We start from the raw sequence: 18299 nt of genomic DNA, 5'->3' as shown, positions 1-18299 counted from the left end.
GAAATCAGCAAAGCTGGTTGCATGCGAAGCAAAACCAGCCCGGTCCCAACAGTGCAACTTAAAGCAAAGTCTTTACAACCCCTGGTAAGCGATAACTGCACTCGGAGCAAGACTTGGCCCTGTGCAGACAGCCAGAGCAAAGCCCATGCACCACTTCAGTCCCACTCACTGCTGTGGGAGTTAAATGATGCACGGGCCTCGTGCTGGGATACGTGTCAGCCTGGGTGGACTTGTAGCAAAAGCTTTTACAGAATCAGGAAAGAACACGGGCGTAAGTGAGCTCTAGGCACACAACAGGCTATCAGCACGCAGCTGTCTGCCTCCCGTTTCCTCTCTGTGCCTGAAAAGCAAAAGGAGACTGACCTCAGATACTGTGAGCATTAGGCAGGATTACATTAAAGCCAGTGGTTGTAAGGGTCACGCTGCTGCAATGCGTCAATAAGAACACCATAAAGAACTTAGTGGGCTGAGGGAATTGATGCACGTACCATGTTGACAAAGGCAGAGAGAAAAACCAGGATAATGGCAAAGACTCCAACTAAGGTACTATTGGTCCTGGACTGTACAATCTTCTTAGAAAGAGTCTGGAGTGGTGCTGGGAAAAGCTGGATGTGGGAGAAAGAAAAAAAAAGACTAAATAAACATGAAATCATTGCTTATTTTACAAATTGCAACTTGCATTTGAGCTGCCCACATCCTTCAGCACGGTGTCTGTGTGGATGCTGCACAGGGGTCAGAGAACGGCTGATGGGATGACAGGTCTGGGACAAAGGCAGGCAGGAACATGATGGACTTGTGGTGGAATTTGCTTATTCCCTCCCAACGGGGAACATTTTGCCTGATCTCAGTTTGTGAGCTGTGAAAGCACTGTTTACAGGGCTGTCCTCATCCTGCTGGGAGAAGCAAACCACAAGCCACCTGTAATTGAAATAACAAGGAGCTGGAGCTTTTAAATTGTTGGATCCAACTTTGAAAAAAGCAGAAATGAAATTTTTTTTAAAGAAAAAAAAGGAAGAGGAAAAGAGTTAAATCCCTTTGATCAAGAAGCAATACTGCAGCACTTTGCGGTGCCATTTCAGCAACGCAGTTAAAAAGCCCTGGCCAGCCCTGTGCTCTGTTCCACCCTGGATGCAGAAACCAGCTGGCCTTGGCTCGTCTGCAGCACCCACAGGGGGCTAAAAATAACCTCTGCTAAGGGCAATCCCTGCACTTCCCTAAACAGCCCATCCCAGAGATTTGCTGTTATCAAAGCTGGAAGACTTCTTCTAATTGCCTTTTAACCATACACCTGCAGCACTCTTGGTTTTCACGTGCTGCATTGCATCCTAGGAAGAAACAGTCTGTGTTAAAACCTAACGAGGAGTGCTGTGCTGCAGGGGTCACACCTCAGCATCAGCCAGACCTCCTTGCACTGCATCAGTGCAAGAGCAGAGTCACTGAAACAAACCCTTTCTCTTCCCATTGTCTTTACTCAACACCACCAATCCAGAGCATGCTCAGGATCTCAGCAAGAGAAGGGCACAGCAGATCCTCCATCACCCTGTGACTGGGGAGCACCAGCCCTGCAGTGCCTGTCCCCGCCAGGCCGCCGCTCCAGGGACTCTGCTGGTCCCTGCCAAAGTTTTCCAGAATCCAACTCCCCATATCCACATGCTGCATGAATAACCAAGTCACCAGAAGGTATTTTTAGAGACACAAAGAAGCTACGGCACAGCAACATGGCACTGCAATTTAACTATGACTAATGTTTCTATTAAAAGTCCTGCTTTTCCCTTTTATCCTTCACTCTTACATCTTTAGAGATGCAACGATTTGTCAGTGCAAGCTTCCCACACAGTGACCCTACAACGCAATTACGAAGCAAATGAAGCACTGATTTATTGGTGACTTTCACAGCAGGAGAAGAGAGGCCAACACAGTGAGAGTTTCCTCCAGGAGGGAGGAGAGGGCCATTGTCTGTTTGGGGTACTGACCAATTTGCACTGGATGAAAATGGATTGAAATCTGTGGAAAGCTTGTACAATCTCTGGGCCTAGGTGGTCTCTTTCTGTAATCTCTGGCAAATCAGGCTCTAAGTAATGCTTGGGAATGCTCAAGCCTCTGCTGCCAGCGATCCCAAAAAAAGCCTGACTTTGAACCAAGCCTGAGATATCAAGCAAAGCTATCAATGAAAGATACCTGAAGTTTAATGAAAACATGTTGGATTTGTTTTTTTGGTTTTTTTTTGTATTAATCTCAGTTCTCCTTACTTTACAAAATATGGAAAACCTTAGGTCAGTAAACAAGTGCAGCTGGAAAAAGTCTCGAGGAGGTAACAAATGCCAGAAGCCATAGGAGGTTAGGACTGCAATGGAGAGCACAGCAGCACAGCTGTGCCTCACATCTGAGCGGCCTCTGCATTAGGAACGGCTTTCAGGAACACTGCACACGTGTAACCTCTCATTTTACAGAGGCAGTCACAGTGACCCATAATACCTGAGGTTTGGAAAACCTCTGTGGTAGAAATGGGGGACCTGTCCCAGCCCTGGCAGGTTGGCTCTGCTCTAGCAATGTTCCTTCCATAAAAGTAGCCACAAGTCAGGGGTGTAACAACTCCCAAAAAGAAAAAAAAAGAAAGAAAGAAAAGTGGATAGCTCTAACAAAATATAATCCCTTCTGTCCTTGTAAGAAAAGCAGAACAATCAAGATGTTATGGTACAGTGAAAATCTGCTCACTATTGGCAGTTAGTCCATTCGTTTGTATTGTCCAGCACCCTCTGCTCCTCTTAATACCTCAGATCATGCCTGAATGAAGGACAGAACATGGAAGGGCCCGATGAAATGGCACCTCCAAGAGTGTACGTGCATCTCCTGAGAAACTGGGCTGAAGGATCTAACACGGGCAGCCTGGATTCACACTTGGGTTGCCACACAATCTTGAGACTGCGTGTTAGCTCTCTTAAAATACCTGTGTCAAGAAAAATAACCCCAATGGGATAAAGTCAATTCCAGTTCATTCTTCACAGAAATGTGTAAGCGCTGCTGGAAGATGTAAGCTCCCTCAAGAGTCTCTGAAAGCATGCAGGTGCCAAATATAGAATCATTAAGGTTGGAAAAGATCACTAAGATCATCCAGTCCAACTGTCAACCCATCACCACCATGCCCACTGTGAATGTGGGCACAGAAGGGGAAAGTAGGGCACTGAATTCCAGGTGAAAGTCCTAATGGAACAAAGCAATAAATGCTAGTGCTATATTGAAAATGATCCACGTCATCCATTCATTTGCATGACAAAAATAAGACAAAATAACATACAATAAATAAAAACTGTACTTTGCAGCAACAGCTGATCGCAGACAGGAAGGTAATATTTCTCCTTTCTATCTTCTTAAGATATACTGTGGACATGGAAAACCACTTAGATAATTGCTGCTGTGTTGTGAGATGACAAGAAAATAGGAAGTCTTTAAGTTCTGAGTTTTCAATTTGTAATAATAGCCTTTGAGACATTTTGAAGTACATTAAGATGATTCTGGAGTGAAAGACAATATCTCCAGGCAACTTGCTGTTGCAAGTCCATTTATGTAACTTATTTCACAGAGATTTATTAGTCTATAAAAAAGTACAATATTCAGAGGTACTTCTTCCTTAGCCTGAGAAGAAAAAAAAATAAAATAAAAAGGAGCTTCTAGCCCAGGCTCAGGAGGCAGAGAAACAGGTGAGCAAACTGTACTTATCCCGGGTACAGTCTCAAAATCCTTTTTTTTGAGAGAAAGGGATAACTTGAACTTTTTGCCATACGTGTTCCCAGGAACATGCAAGAAGTTGAATTTCATGCAGCAGTTTAGATATCAGGAGTTAAGGATTTTAAGAAGAAACACAAACTTGGTAAGTTAGTAGCAAAACAGATGTCTGACAGTGGAGTATTTGTGAAGAGACCATGGTTCTCATGACCTTAGACTCTTTTGGGAGGGAACACAATCTCACAGTGGCCAAGTCTTCACGGAGTATCAAAGTGAAGAACTGGAACTCTCTTGTTTATTGCGGCTGAAGGAACTTGGAAAGCCAGACTGGCTGTGTTGGCAGGTCCGGATCAACTCATAGTCCGTAGAGAATTTTATAGTAGAAGATAATAACGACAGCAAAAGAAAATAAAACATGATCAAGTTGTCCTGAAAGAGCCTGCTGGCCACTGTCAAAGCCAGAGATGGAGAGGCCAAAACAGGGAAGGAAGGAAAAGAGACACTTATCATGTAACAGTACAGCAAACAGGCAGAAGTTATGCTTACACTGGTATCCTGGGGTGAACACCTGCTTTCCAACTTTGTGTGGAATTAACCACTGGTATGTAAAATACATGCTTTCCTATCCCACATCCAAGTGTGAAACAAAACAAATAATGCTGACATCTCTGTGTCTTAAAATTTCCTCCAAAGGGTCTGTAAAACTGCCTTCCTCACTTCTGTGTACTGGTAAAAAGGCTTCATGGAGCAACGTGCAACACAGTAATAAAGTAATATCCCTTAACCAAGCGTTAGCTCAACACGTTGATTAAAAAATTCTGACCGAAACACCAAAATCTTTAATGACAGAAGCATCAGACAGGTAGCTCACAAGCCAACCATATAGCAGGAAATACCTGTCCTAAACAAGTCATGTCATAATCAGATGTAAGCTGAGGCAATAAAAAGGGGTAATCAAAAAGCTACTGGAGCCAGAAGGCTCTATGTTTTCAGTATTTGCAATTTGTACATGCAATACAATGGTCACATTGAATGTTATACGTAATTACATTGTGGGTCTGGAGCAGAATGCTGAAAACACACTTTTGGAAATATTTAATAAAATCCCATTAAATTCTGATGTTAGTCTGAATTCACTTGGTTGCAGGCACCAATAAACAGACCTCATTTACAGGAGCTTGGAAGGTCAAGGCAAAGAAAGCAAGACTGAACATCCTCTCAGGGTCACAAGGATTGAAGAATGCCACGTGCCTTTTAAATTTATCATTAATTCAGATCAGTAATAATGAAGAAATCAAAAAGTCACCAAATTTAAACCAAAACTTTTGAATTTGTCAGAACAAGTGAGTGTTGCCATCCGTACACGGAAGCTTGAAGAAGCCAGTGGGTGACAAACAACCATGTGCTTTGAAATCCACCTGGTGGCAAGTGAGTGAGCTTGAATCCTTCAGAGTTCTGAGTGTACCACTTCTCAGCTCAAGGGACACAAGTCATCCCATTAGCACTGTTATCTCTGACTTATGCATCTCATTGCTGGTGAACAAGCAGGGCCAATGAGATGCTGCGCTTGATTCCCTTTAGAAACCTCAGGAGCCCAAGGGAAGTCCTATGAGTTGTTAAATTCAAATTTAATCTAAGGCTTTCATTGAGAACAGTTCATAAGCTCTTATTAAACAAGAGGCAAAGCTTGATTCTGCAGATCTAGCTTTCAAAAACCAAAAAGAGGTGAAAGGTGCAAGTCTGTCAAGCTTCCACCTTCAGCTGTTGAAAATGGAACAGAGAAGATAACAAAAGGGAGGTAAATCATCTGCCTGACATAATCCATTACCTAACTGTCTTCTGCAGAGAAATTAATGCTCCTAAGTTATTTTCTGCTAAGTTCTGAGTAACAAAGCTCAGCTTGGACTGAGGTGCCTGAATCTGTATGATTTCCACGTTCAGACCCTGCTAGAATGGAAAGACCTCCAAAGCAGCATATAAAGCCAACTAGCATGAGCAGTTTAATACAAATACCTTTGAGTGAAAAAGAAGAGCTATCACTGTTCCAAAACACTGACTGCCATTTTACCACAAAACACCAAGAATAATTATTATGACTTCAGATTTCACACAACAAATTTCTCTGCTTATCAGAAACAGTTGCAAGAATGAGCTCTGTATACTCATCTGAGAATGGCTGATAAAGTTATATGTGTTTATGGCTTTTATTTCCCCCCAGGACATTTTTCCTTGATGATATTTCACTTCTGATTATCTGCCTACCCAAACACGCATATGCAGCAGGGGACGGTGCACAGGCTGCTCTGCAGGAAGTTTGCAGGGAGGAAACGAGTGATCAGTGTTTTGTTCCACATTGGGAAATGTGATCTTCTTATATCAATATGAGAGTGCCTGCAGAGAGAGTGGGGACTTAATAGACATGCAGATCCACAGAGTGATTACTGCTTGCTGAGCTAAAGAGATGCCAACCCTAACATCTGTTTGCTGTTCATTCTGTCTTATCAAAGCCTTTTCTGTAACCCTTATCACACAGTGCGGACAGGATGGCTAACAAAACATGCTCTGTTAGCTGAAGAAACAAGTTACTGATCCAGTTAGCTTCAGCAAAGGACTCTACAAAGAAAGCACATTGCTTACCTTTACACAGGAGTAAATGATGGAAACAAACACCACCGTGGTCAAGATCAGAAAACAGGTCAGGTAAAAACCCAGCATAAATGTAGAGCTGAAAGCAAGGAGATTTATTTTTAATGCATACCATATAGAAAGCTACAGCTCTGATCTCTAGACTATGACATTTGTACAAGCTATGACACACTGCACAGGCTTTCCAATTAGGATAGCAGTAGGAGATGCAAGGTGCCTTGAATACCAACAGATAGGCTGCCATATTTGAATTAGTCACACAGGCTGCAGAGCAGAGAATGCTGCATCTTTTATAGCAATCACCTTCCTGCCGAGGTGACAGCAGAGGGACTGAGAAGAATCTCCTGTGCTTGAGGAGGTGATGGAACAATTTATTACAGAGGGTCAGCCCCGCTGGCTGCGGGCTGGAGACCCCAGAAAGGAAAGCTTGCTGTGCACTGCAGTGCAGCTGAGTGTATGTGAAATCCACAGGGAAGGCACGTTTCATGTTAAGCTGATGAAACCCCTTTTATCTGTGCCCCAGGTAGAGCTGGGAAACCTGGTGCTTTTCTGAGGGAACGCACAAGGGAAAAGCTCAGTGGGGACAGCCCTGCCATGCCTGAGCTTCATCCTGTGTGTGGAACAGGAGCAACCGTGGCACAAGGATGGGGGTAACAGCTCTAGCCTGGTCAGCTTGAGCTGTTCCTCTCCTTTCTCTGTTCCTCTCAACTTTGAAGTACAAACAGGACCTCAGGGCTAACTTTGTACTATGCATTTTTTATGTGTTTTGATCATGGAGATATTCAAGAACAATTTTGTAGTGATTGGTCTCAGTATGAAAGGACAGGCCCCCTCCCAGGAGTTTGCCTTGTTCATAATTTAAAGGAAGTACTCTTGCAACATGACATTAAGGCTAACCACACCAAAGCCAGCTAGTCTCTGTGTTCTCTCATGACTAATTGTACTTGCTAATTCACTGAGCCTTTATGAAATTCATTAAAGCGATTCCTCTTAAACATCACAAGTCACCATTGCCATTTTGTCTCTAGTGTCAGACTCAAATTCCAGAGTGTCTTTGATGAAGCTCTGATGGTGACACATACACACCTGTGGTGTCGGTTGCAGCTTAACTGTTACCTTCAACAGAAGACCAAAATTATGAAATTGAAATACTGGAAAAAACAACCTTAAAGTAGAAGCAAAATGTATCTGATCTGCATTTAAACCATTAAATTCTATTTTAATTCAAATCAAATTATCTTTCAGACAGATCAGGCTACCTATGGATGCTTAAAAACTTACCAGGAGTGCTAACCACCCCCTTCCAGGTCATGTGGAAGGGGATGGAACAGCGTGACATTTATACCACGCTGCCATAAGGGATTGGCTCCTGTAATATGAAAGAGTCAGCCATATGGTTGGTGCAGATCAGAAAGTGTCAAGCTGTCATTTCAATGTTGAACTGGGTACAGCTTAGTGGCTGCTTAGGGAGTTTGATGAGAAACACAAAGTCTCGTAGAGAGCCTTTGCATGTGAGAGCTCAAAGTGGTAATATCCAGCCAGCAGATCCAAAGTGTCAGCCATTAGTAAGCGAGGCCAAGCTCTCTAAGAATATTTTGGCCATTAGCTACAGTGTGGTAATTGCTTGGATCTATCTGATTTCAGTTTTGAACCTCTAGTTTCCCAAAGCGGATCTGTCTGTTTACATAATGCATTTGCACTGATGTTATTTCACTGATCTGATATTTCTGTGAGCAGAAGTGAATGTCCTCTTGCCTGGGAGAGCGAATGACCTCAAACAACAGACCAAGCACTATTTCTATGACCTTCCAAACATCTCCTCTGAATGGTACAAACCAATCTCTACTCTGAAAAGAAGTGCAGTGTGAACAGACGTAGAAGCAGTTGTAATGACAAACAATAGCACTGGAACTCTCTATAAAAATTTTTTGTCTTCTTGTAATGAAGATGAATTTGGAGCATTGTTAGAGCTTCTGAGATCTTGTTCTTCAGATTAAAAATGACTAACTCTAAATTTATTTCCAACACAGCAGTGTTCAGTGAATGATATATTATTGTTACTAAATGAGAGCACAGGAAATACCAACATGTTTTAATTTCAAGGGATTTTTTCATGAACTCTTTGAGAAGAAATACCATGTCTGCAGAGCTCACTGCTGGAAAAGATCCAGAGAGTTACACTGTTCCTTTCAGATGCAGGAACACACTGCAGTGGTTCAAAAGCTCTGTGCGCCACAGCTCAGAGGAGCTTATTCCACTTCAGTCCCTCTCTTGCCTGGAGAAAGAAATGACTGCATCCCTTAAACCCCGGGTAAGCTATCAAAGCTTAGGCATGTGTAGCCTTTTGTACTTTTCTTCTTCTTGCATGGCTGCTCTGAATCCAGAAGAACAAATGCACAAGAGGTTAAACCTCACCTGTGAAGCAGACCCCAAAACCTCAGCACTCCGAGCAGTGAGACTGTGATGGGTTTTTCACCTCTCTGTTCTATTGCATTTAGATAAGGGGATGGACCAAACTCAAGCTGTGAATGCACACTATGCCTCAGTAGGCACAGTGAGCTTCCAGCTTAGCGATATTTGTTTTTCCACGGCCTTATAAATGTGCCAAATCAAATTTCATAAGGTGGAGGTAAAAGGTAAGAGAGATCGTGCTGGCAAAACTGAAAGACTCCAGTGAGGAAGTTTAATATGCGCCAGAAATGAGTGGAAACAATAAGCATCACACATGATTCAAGAATGAATTATTTAAGGATTTTCCTTTCCCCTTGGTGCTCTGAATTCTCAAGAAAAAAAAAACAAAGAAATATAGGCTAGAATATTGGGGGGGGAGCAGATAGAAGCAAAGGGGTGATAAGATAAGATACTCACTGCGGCACAATTATGATCTGAACAAAGCAGATGAAGAGGAAGACTAAGGAGGCACAAGCCACGTAGGCTCCGAATCTGTCATCTACCTGCTTGGAGTACTGCAAAAAAAGCAAAGTGTTATATTAGTGGAAAAATTGGCTGCTGCCTTCATCCAGTCAACAAACACTTGTTTCTTGGCTTCCATTTAGGTTCTTGGAAAGAACTGTTAGTAGGAAAAGACCAAAACTACAAACTCCCCTGGTCCCTGGGCAAGCTTTGAACCCTTACAATGTTCCAAAGACCAGGGAACAAATCAATACAGCTGGATGGAGAGAGGGTTCAAAGCCTGGTCCTTGCATCAGAGGAACAGAAATGAGGATACTAGGGACCAGGATAATAGGTCACTATCATCAGACATGAACTTCTTTCATGGGAAGCTTCCTCCAACAAGGCTGAATGTTGCTAATGAGAAAACCTTGGGGTTTTTTTGTGCAGACAGCTTGGCTCACTCTAACGATAGTGCGAGGATGCTGTGGTTTTCACACAGTCACTCATTCCAACTACTTGTCAGCATATCAGTCACATGGGAGCTGCATCCGATTCCCAAAGATGCTTTATTTAGCTTGAAGCATGGTTCTCAGTACAAACGGTCTCAATGTTTGAACCATGAAATGAAAGGTGCTGAGAACAGGTGAACTGATAATTTTCTTAGCAGTTTTCAGCCATAAAATTGAAGAGAAGGAGTGGGGGTAAATTACATGCTTGTGCTTTTACTTGATCCCACACATTCATTGAACAGCTATAAATTCTGCGAAAGTCTGTTTTCACAGTAGGCTGCAATTCTTGTCACTGAAAGAGTATTTCTACATAAAACGAAATAAATAGTGCCAACTTAATTTCTGAAACTTTATCCATTACATGGTGAGCTTAACATGCAAACTGCTCAAGTACCCCAAGCATCTGTGCTTGGATGGAAAAAAAAAAAAAAAAAAAAGGAAAAATATGATGTGGAATTTCTTTGGGCAATTAAAAACTGTAGCTCACGTGGTACCCTTAACAGTAACTGGATTTAACTGGGCTTAATATTACAGTCCAGAGAAGATATTGTCTCTATTTAATAGACAGAGAAATTGAAAAGATCTTTGCCTCACAATGCAAAGATATCTGAAAGCTATCAGCTATTCAGGACTCCTGGGTCTGCTTCTCTTCTCTCCCAAATCTGTCTAACTGTAGCTTAAAATGGGTTTCCAAAGACAGACTAATGAATCTTTGTAGCACTTACGGCTCCCTGGGTGGCAAGGCATTACCTTTTTCTCCAGGTCAGGTTCCCTGAATGTTAAGAGAAACTTGCGCACGTGCTCAGAGCGTAATCGGTCAATACTTCTGGCATCAATGGCCCGGCCCAGAAACTCATCCACTTCATCTTCTGGGTTCATACTTTCCTGTGTATTCCTGAGGATGTGGGAAAAAGAAAAAAAAAAGAAAAAAAAAAAAAAAGGAACATAAGAGGATAAGATAATTGCCTCCTCTTAACCACATGCTATCATCTGACTCTATAACAAACTGTAGGTTAATGGCATTTTGCTTATGACAACTTTGAGCTGGAAAACGGATTATGAGCTGAGAGGAAAATGAGACCAGCTGTACTGCTCACTAACAGCCCGTCAGTGAAAGGATTTCATTTATTTGCCTTTTTTTTCTAAATGACCTCCATCAAGGAGTTTTCTTGCTTTGGAGTCTCTTTATTGTGCTTCATCTTCACAACTAGGCTGTAGTTTCCCTCCACTAGACCTCAGACTTACTCTTCCCTGCTGTGCTATCAATGATCTGTGTAAGCAGCCATATTCACTGCTTTGCTATAATTGTGTCTATAATGATGTTGGATATTTCAGGTTGGATATTAGGAAGAATTTCTTCACAGAAAGAGTAGTTGGCATTGGAACAGGTTGTCCAGGGAAGTGGTGGAGTCACTGACACTGGAGGTGTTAATGGAAAGGATAGATGTAGTACTTAAAGACATGGTTCAGTGGGCAATATTGGTGGTAAGTGGATGGTTGGACAGTAGATGATCTTAGATGTCTTTTCCAACATTAATGATTCTATGATGTCTGCAAAAATTTCAGAACTTGAACAATTCTCCATTATTGAGAAAAAAACTGTTTACACAGAACAAACTGTTGACAAAAACAAACATAGGGAAAAAATGTGGCCTGACACCCCACTGCTTCCCTCATGCAGTTTTTATGAGTAAGAGAAGCAGACAATATTTCCTGTTTACAAGATACTTAATTCACTTGAGCTAGGAAGAAGGTAGCAAAAAATCCTCCCCAAGATAAATTAGATTCTGCTTTCCAAATATGTGAAAGAAGATTTTGAGATTGCTTATAATCTTTGTTGCCATTTTGTTTTTGATGCTCATCTATGGCTTTCAAAAAATATTTTAAAAAATAACACCAAAAAATTAATTGCCCCGAGGCAATTTGCACATGCAGTCAGGAAACCTGAAGCACCTCCCAAAAATCTCTTGTTGCTTCTTAAAATGTAGTCACTTGCTGATGCCATTTTAATGGTCTGCCTTAAAACTAGCCATGGGCAGAAATTAAAAGCTCATTCTGAAGGGCTGTTTTTCTGTTCTGTTTACATGATTGCCAAGGACACAGAAGTTGCACAGGGGTATATTCCAGTGGACAGCTATTTCTGTGTGCAAATCCCATGGTGGGAATGCAGCTTCCAGCTCATGTTAAGTGACCTTCACCTTTGGCACTCTGGAAAAAAGTCCCAGGCTCTGACCAGCAAGATGGGAAGCTGCAGTGTTTTCTGTTCTGAGTTTCGTTTGCACTGTAGGACAGGGCACAATGCCCAAGGCTGCTGCTGGGCTTACTGGCAGGGTTGTGCTGTGAGCAGAGGCTGCTCAGCGTGGCCTACAAACCAGGACGTGATGCCATGCTCAAGGTTAAAGGCCCCTTCTCAAAGGAAAGCCATTCTGCTGGACATGGCAGGATTGTAGAGGCGCTCTGTGCCACTGCTCTGCTATGTACCTCTCACCAAGAAAAGGCAGACCAGACCTACAGGCTCGTTGCCACCCCTCCTGCCCCTGGCCAGCCAGTCTGCTCCAACATGTTTCTTCATGGCCATGTGGCAATGGAAGCTTGTCCACCTTGCCTTGGTGTCTCATTACTGCTTCACCCAATCAGTAGTTCAGTAGGGTTGGAGGAAAAGAGTTGTTTTTAGTTTTAGTCTGTAGTTATTTAGTTTCTTGACGGTCATATATTCCTCTTTGAAACTATAACAAAATTTTGTCCCTAGAAAGACAGGAAATTCAATTTACTTCTAGATGCCCCCTTGGAGGAAGCACATCTGCTTAAGCAATCAACAAGTGGCTGCTTATTTTTCACTCCGTCCTCACAAGTCTGTCTTCTGGACCGATTAAAAAGAGCAAGGAAACCATTATGGTTCATATTTACAGAATGTATTCCAAGATCCTGCAAGTTATTTACACACGTGGGTCATTCACATTTAGTCATTTCATACCATGTACGAGAGAGGCAATGCATTTTCCTCCAGAACTGGAGCAAAAGAGTCCGCTCAGCATCTTGGTGAACCTCAGTCACATTTCAACCTCCAGTTGAACAGCATCATTCAGGAGGATGTGAAGAGAGAAGAAAAATCTGCATAGGCTGTCTCCAGTTCTGTAACAGGTCATTGTACTGTGGAAGGCATTTCTCATACTACAACTTCTGTGGTTGCAGCTTACGTAGACACATTTCTGCAGTTTTTAGGTGATCTTGCAGGGATGTTCATTGCAAGGTAGCCACACTCGAGCAAACAACAGGGAAGCGTGATCACCTGCACATACTCTGCTGCTGGGTGGCTGCTCTGCATCCTTGCCTGTTGTACCCCTATTCATTACTGTACAGCAAGTCTGGGTACATCTGCATAAGTCCTAAATCAAAAGAGCAAATGTTCTTGTGCTAAGGAGAGCCCTGCAGGCAGTGCTCCTAAGTCAGAGCTGAGCTACCGCCACAGAGTAATGAAATTCATATGTGGAAATGTGTATTCATATATTGATAGTGTGTGGGGGAAAAGCAAGGATTTCAGGCCCCCAGGAAACTTTCAGAAACACTTCTTTAAAAGCGCTGTTGAGATCTGTACAAAATGCAGCCAAAAGAAAATTGTTACAAGGGACAGGAACAACTCGAACAGAGCTGGGAGTAGCTTTTGCACTCCACTTGTGCATGTAAAAGCTAGCAATTGACCAAGAGAAGTTGGCTTCAGAATAACCCAAAAACATTCTGCTTATTCAGTTACTTCCTGCAAATGAAGAGTGTGAGAGCGTGACCACTGCCAGAACTACATATATGCCATAATTGTAAATGCTTCATGCCTAGGTTCAATGACTACATCTTCACTCAGGCGTGTGTCAGGTCCTGTTCTAAGACATGCATGGTGCCTCATCTTTGCTGCTGGAAAAGAGCTGTGCTTTTGCATGCGAAAGCACTGAACTGAGTGCTTGGTGTCTAATTTAAATAATGCCATCAACATTTCCTGGCAGAGGTGTTTTTCTTTTTAGCCACATCTTTATCCCTGAATTAAGCAGATTGCTGGATCAAGAGAATCTAAGGCAATTAGGAGATTTTTTTGTGTGTGTGGAGCAAGAATGAAAAAAGCCTGCAATCTGTATAGTAAGATAGCACACTGAATCAGCACTAGTAAATACAGAATAATCCTTGCCAGCACTTAGCAGCTCAAGTAACCTTTTCAAACTGCAGGACAGAGGAGAGACTTGACCATCCTTGGTGTACCCACCTGAGGAGGAACCACTCCTCATTCACTGAGTGACTCACCTGTAGCCCAGCACCAAGGCAGGAGAACTTATGTTCTCTTATGTGAAAGGTAAGATCCTATTTCATGAAGAATACTTAAAAATGTCTGTATTCTTCACAATTATTTTGTTGCAATCTGTTAGATCTTTTCCCTCCAAAATATATCCAGTATCAGTTGAGTACACAGCAGCCATGGACACATGGACATTCCCCAGACACCCTGCACCACACTGAAACATCTCATGGTGCACAGAGGTAAATGTTATTAAAACAGAGTTTGCAGTGAAGGGTAAGAGGAGGAGAAGATTCCAAGTATTGTCATGTCCAATCTTACCACATTCCTTTACTTCTAGGGAGTTGCACTCAGTGCTCAGCCATCATAACATGAATTTCCCTAAAGGCACATTATTTAGGGCCCACAGAAGCATTCAGCTGCCCCAGCACACACAGATCTGCCAAGTCCTTATTGGCAGCCTGAGAAATGTGATAAATAGAAATAGCAACACATTTCAGGCATCAGTCTCCTCTACTGTCACCTGTCTTGCCCTGAGCAAGGTTACAATTAATGCCATTCAGTGGTTCTGAATAAGAAATAATTACAGACACCCTCACTACAAGAATTTTTTTAGTAATGTCCAGCTGTGGAAGTGAGAAAGGGACTATATTTTTTTTTTCTTCCTCCAAAAGAGATTTTTTTACCACCAAATACCACTCATGTTTTATCATTATTTTTACCATTAAAAAAAATTGTTAGATATGAAATAGATCAAAATGCTGCTCTATCGTGCTTGCATTTTACAATATGAAATTATGAATTCACCTTTTAAAATGAACTGTCATTTCTGAGTTTACTTTTGCATGTAGAAATTAGTACTATGAAAGAATCAGAAGTACATACATAAGAAGCACTCGGGAACTATATATGTCATTTAGACATACATAATTTGTTCTTATTGGAAATATTCAACACTGCTAGACACACTCTTCATGATGATTTTGTTCTTGGGATATTGTCAAAACAGCAAATACTGAATAACACTGTGTGGGGTGGGGTGGGAAAGAGCAGCAAAATGTTTTAATTCCAAATGCTAGTTAGACCCAGACAAATCAATAAATGTTTTGAGACAGTGGCAGCTCTGATTGCACATCAGTCAACCCCATGTCCTCAGACTGGCTGTCCCTACAGGAGAAGTCACTGGGGGGTCCAGGCACTATTCTTGGCTGCTAGGCACTAATTTTTGTCCTTTTTTAATATGAGAAGAAAAAAACAACCAACAACACAAAACCCACAAAAGTAACAGCATATGACAGAAGAAAATTTGCTTACTTGTCCTTGGGGTCCTCAAAACCCTGTAAGAAAGGAAAATGACACAAGGGTTAGGAAACAGGCAAATCTTAAGAACTCAAAGCATGCAGAGAACGACACTGCAGAGGAGTTTTCAGAGCATTCACTGCTAGGTGCGGATGGAGAGCCTTACCAACCCACGGCAATGTTTGTGCTGCTGTGTCATCGGGCAGACAGAACAGTTTTAGAAAAACACATGCCTTCAGGTATAAATTTATGGAAATGGAGATAAGAGAAATGCTTCAGCTGACTGCTGGCACACGTTGTTTGAGATACAAAACTCTGACCGCTAACATGGGACAACCACGTATTTAATTCAGCAGAGCTGCACCTCTTAATATTTAAGCTGGGGATTGGCTAAGGAAGCCCAATGCATTTTGCTTTACATTTTTTCAGCAGGAACCCCATAAGAGTCTCCATCCCTCTCCTCTCACTGCATGCACACACATAAAAATGTGTTTTCTTAAATAAGACTGCAGAAATTATAATTTGTGTAATAGCCAAAATGTTCACAATTCCTTTGGGGCCACCTGAACTGGGCGAGCGTGTGTATTCATGGTGACCCATAGCTTAAGTGGCTAGAAGGCCTCAGAGAAAAACATATGGAGGCACACTTCTATATGTTTAGTATTGCCATACAGACCAAATACCATGAAAAAGGACATTTTGCATGGGATGAAACAAAATCTCCCCTCTGAAATCTTGGCTTGACTTCAACTGAAGTTAAGAGAAGTTGTATACTTGACAAGCAGGGTCACAGGCACAGGGTTTGTACCCTGTGTTCCAAAACATAAGAGAAATGTAGCTGGGAGATATGCAACATTGCTTTTGTTTTCCTCCCAGAGACCTCAGGCCAAAACCTCTCAGAGCACATGAAGATGTTCCAGCTGCTGGACCTGCAGCTGCTCCCGGGTTGGGGGAGCAAACAGAGGCCTGCCTGATGCTGTATGACTACAAGGAAAAGGCTCTGGGCAACAGTTTTCACACAGCTGCGTTGTGTGTCACCATCAGCAACAAGAACACGGACCAGATTCTAAAGGAGAATAGATTTTGCCCTTGCGATGAGTTAGCAATGTGGTGTTACAGCAATGGGCAGAAGCAAAACCAACACAGCGACCCTGGATGACACCAACTCAGCAAGTGGAAAAAAGAAGCCCTAGTCCCTCAGGTCAACAGCCAGGACTGTGATTCACAGAGATTTATGTCCATTTTTATACCCTACGTTTCAAAGTAAAACCACACCTCAAAATAGAAACTGCAACTCCAACTTAACCCATCCGAAATCCAGATGAAGGAAGGCTCTCAGTGCCATGTACAAAACCACCAGTGGATTCAAGTGCAGTGGGAAGAAGGAAACAGTAACGTTGATTCAGTGTTAACATGTGCACTTGTCCAAGCCAAACAAAACATGTACTTTTGATTTCACATTAAACAGTGCTGAAGGGATCATTCAGCTTCTTGTTGTGTGGCTATTTTTTTTTTTTTTCCTTAATCATTCTACAGTTGTCAGGAATATCTGATTTATTTATTTATCCTCTAAGCAATGCTACAACTCAGTGCCAAGAATGAAAGCTCACTGATTAATCATGGAGACAAAATGCTTAGTAATTTGTCTGGTGTCATAGCCAGTTAGGCTGGGAAAAATAAGAAAATCAGCTGAAGATGGATAGCTACCAGCCAACAAATGAGGGGGAGAGAACTGATGTGAAAACAGACAGTACTTGCTTATTAGATAGACATCAAGTTCACATTTTCTAGCTTATCCACGTGGGAAATGGATGACTGACTGCAACTGGAGCGTCTCCTAAAATGGTCTGATTTTCATGGACTGCTGAGAAACCATTCATCCTACTGATGTCCTGAAACCAAACACAGATTTCAGACTCCTGCCTTCTAGGTGTGCATGTTTGGGAATACAAGCCAACTGGTCAATTTACAAGAAAAACTCAGCAAACATATCCTCAGTAAATGCCACAATACTTCAAGCGTGAAAAAAAACGTGGGCTGCATCTTTAGCTGGTCACTGACCAGGGTGAACACTTCAGCTACACAGAACTAGATTCTCCCCTGCCTCTCTTCCCCAGCAAAAACATCGTAAGGAAAATCTCTAAAATAATACAGAATTCATTGATTCTTCATTTTAAAATACTAGATTGTGCTTCGAAGCCCTAGAAGTTATTCATGTTGGCAGCTCAAACAAAATTGGTGCTTTAAAATTAAAACCTCACAAAAGCCTATTTCAGGTAAAAGCAAAAAAGGAAATGATTATTCTGTGTTCTTTCCCAAATCTTTATCTAACAGTATCTAAATATTTAAGAGTGACTTGAACTCTAATTAGAGAGAATCAGCTTACAATTAAATGTAGTAGGAACCTCTCTGAGTTAAGCAAATCAAATGATTCACTTCAAATGTTCCCATTTCGTGAGAAAGATTCTTCAAGCAGAATTTCCAAAAATGGAATTGTTATGGAGAGAGGTCTGCAAGGTTATTTTAGGAAAAAAAAAGTCCAAACCAAAAAAAAAAAAAAAAAATTAAAAAAAAAAAAAACATAGCTTCTTAGAAACCGATAGCATATAACAGGAGATCTTTCTCCTTTGCATTGAAACACTTTGCTAGGATTCAGAAAATATACGTCTCAAAGATCTGTCTGCGACCAGAGATTTTTTCCCCTGTTCACTAAAGCTCCAGCCTCTCAATTGCATGCCAAGAATACTTTCAAGCGGGGAGATGATCGTGTGCACAGTGTCATATTGCTCACCCTCTTCAGGTTGGGAAGGAAATTTCCCCCTGGGCTCTGTCTAATGTGTTTTCAATTCCTCCCACTTTGTGGGCATGCTTGGCCCATTAGAATCATTTGAAAATGGTCACTTAAATTATTTCCTTCCCCTTGCACAAAGCTTGAGCACACTGGTCCT

General features: G+C 41.9%; 1 protein-coding gene across 1 annotated transcript in view; it reads right to left on the bottom strand.

Moving 5' to 3' along the window:
• The window catches only part of ADCY5 (adenylate cyclase 5), a 195859-nt gene that overhangs the window by 12505 nt on the left and 165055 nt on the right, over positions 1 to 18299 (bottom strand). The window contains exons 9-13 of the mRNA XM_031590642.2: positions 15367 to 15389; positions 10524 to 10668; positions 9238 to 9335; positions 6361 to 6448; positions 489 to 605 (exon numbers count right to left, since the gene is read on the bottom strand). Of these exons, the coding sequence (XP_031446502.2) occupies positions 489 to 605; positions 6361 to 6448; positions 9238 to 9335; positions 10524 to 10668; positions 15367 to 15389 (471 nt within the window). The remainder of the gene's footprint in view (positions 1 to 488; positions 606 to 6360; positions 6449 to 9237; positions 9336 to 10523; positions 10669 to 15366; positions 15390 to 18299) is intronic.

The sequence above is a fragment of the Phasianus colchicus genome, chromosome 7 (genome assembly GCF_987193195.1).
Source record: "Phasianus colchicus chromosome 7, bPhaCol1.hap1.1, whole genome shotgun sequence".
Lineage (NCBI taxonomy): Eukaryota > Metazoa > Chordata > Aves > Galliformes > Phasianidae > Phasianus > Phasianus colchicus.
Note: the sequence above shows the minus strand (reverse complement) of the source record. Positions and strands in the feature narration are given on the sequence as shown.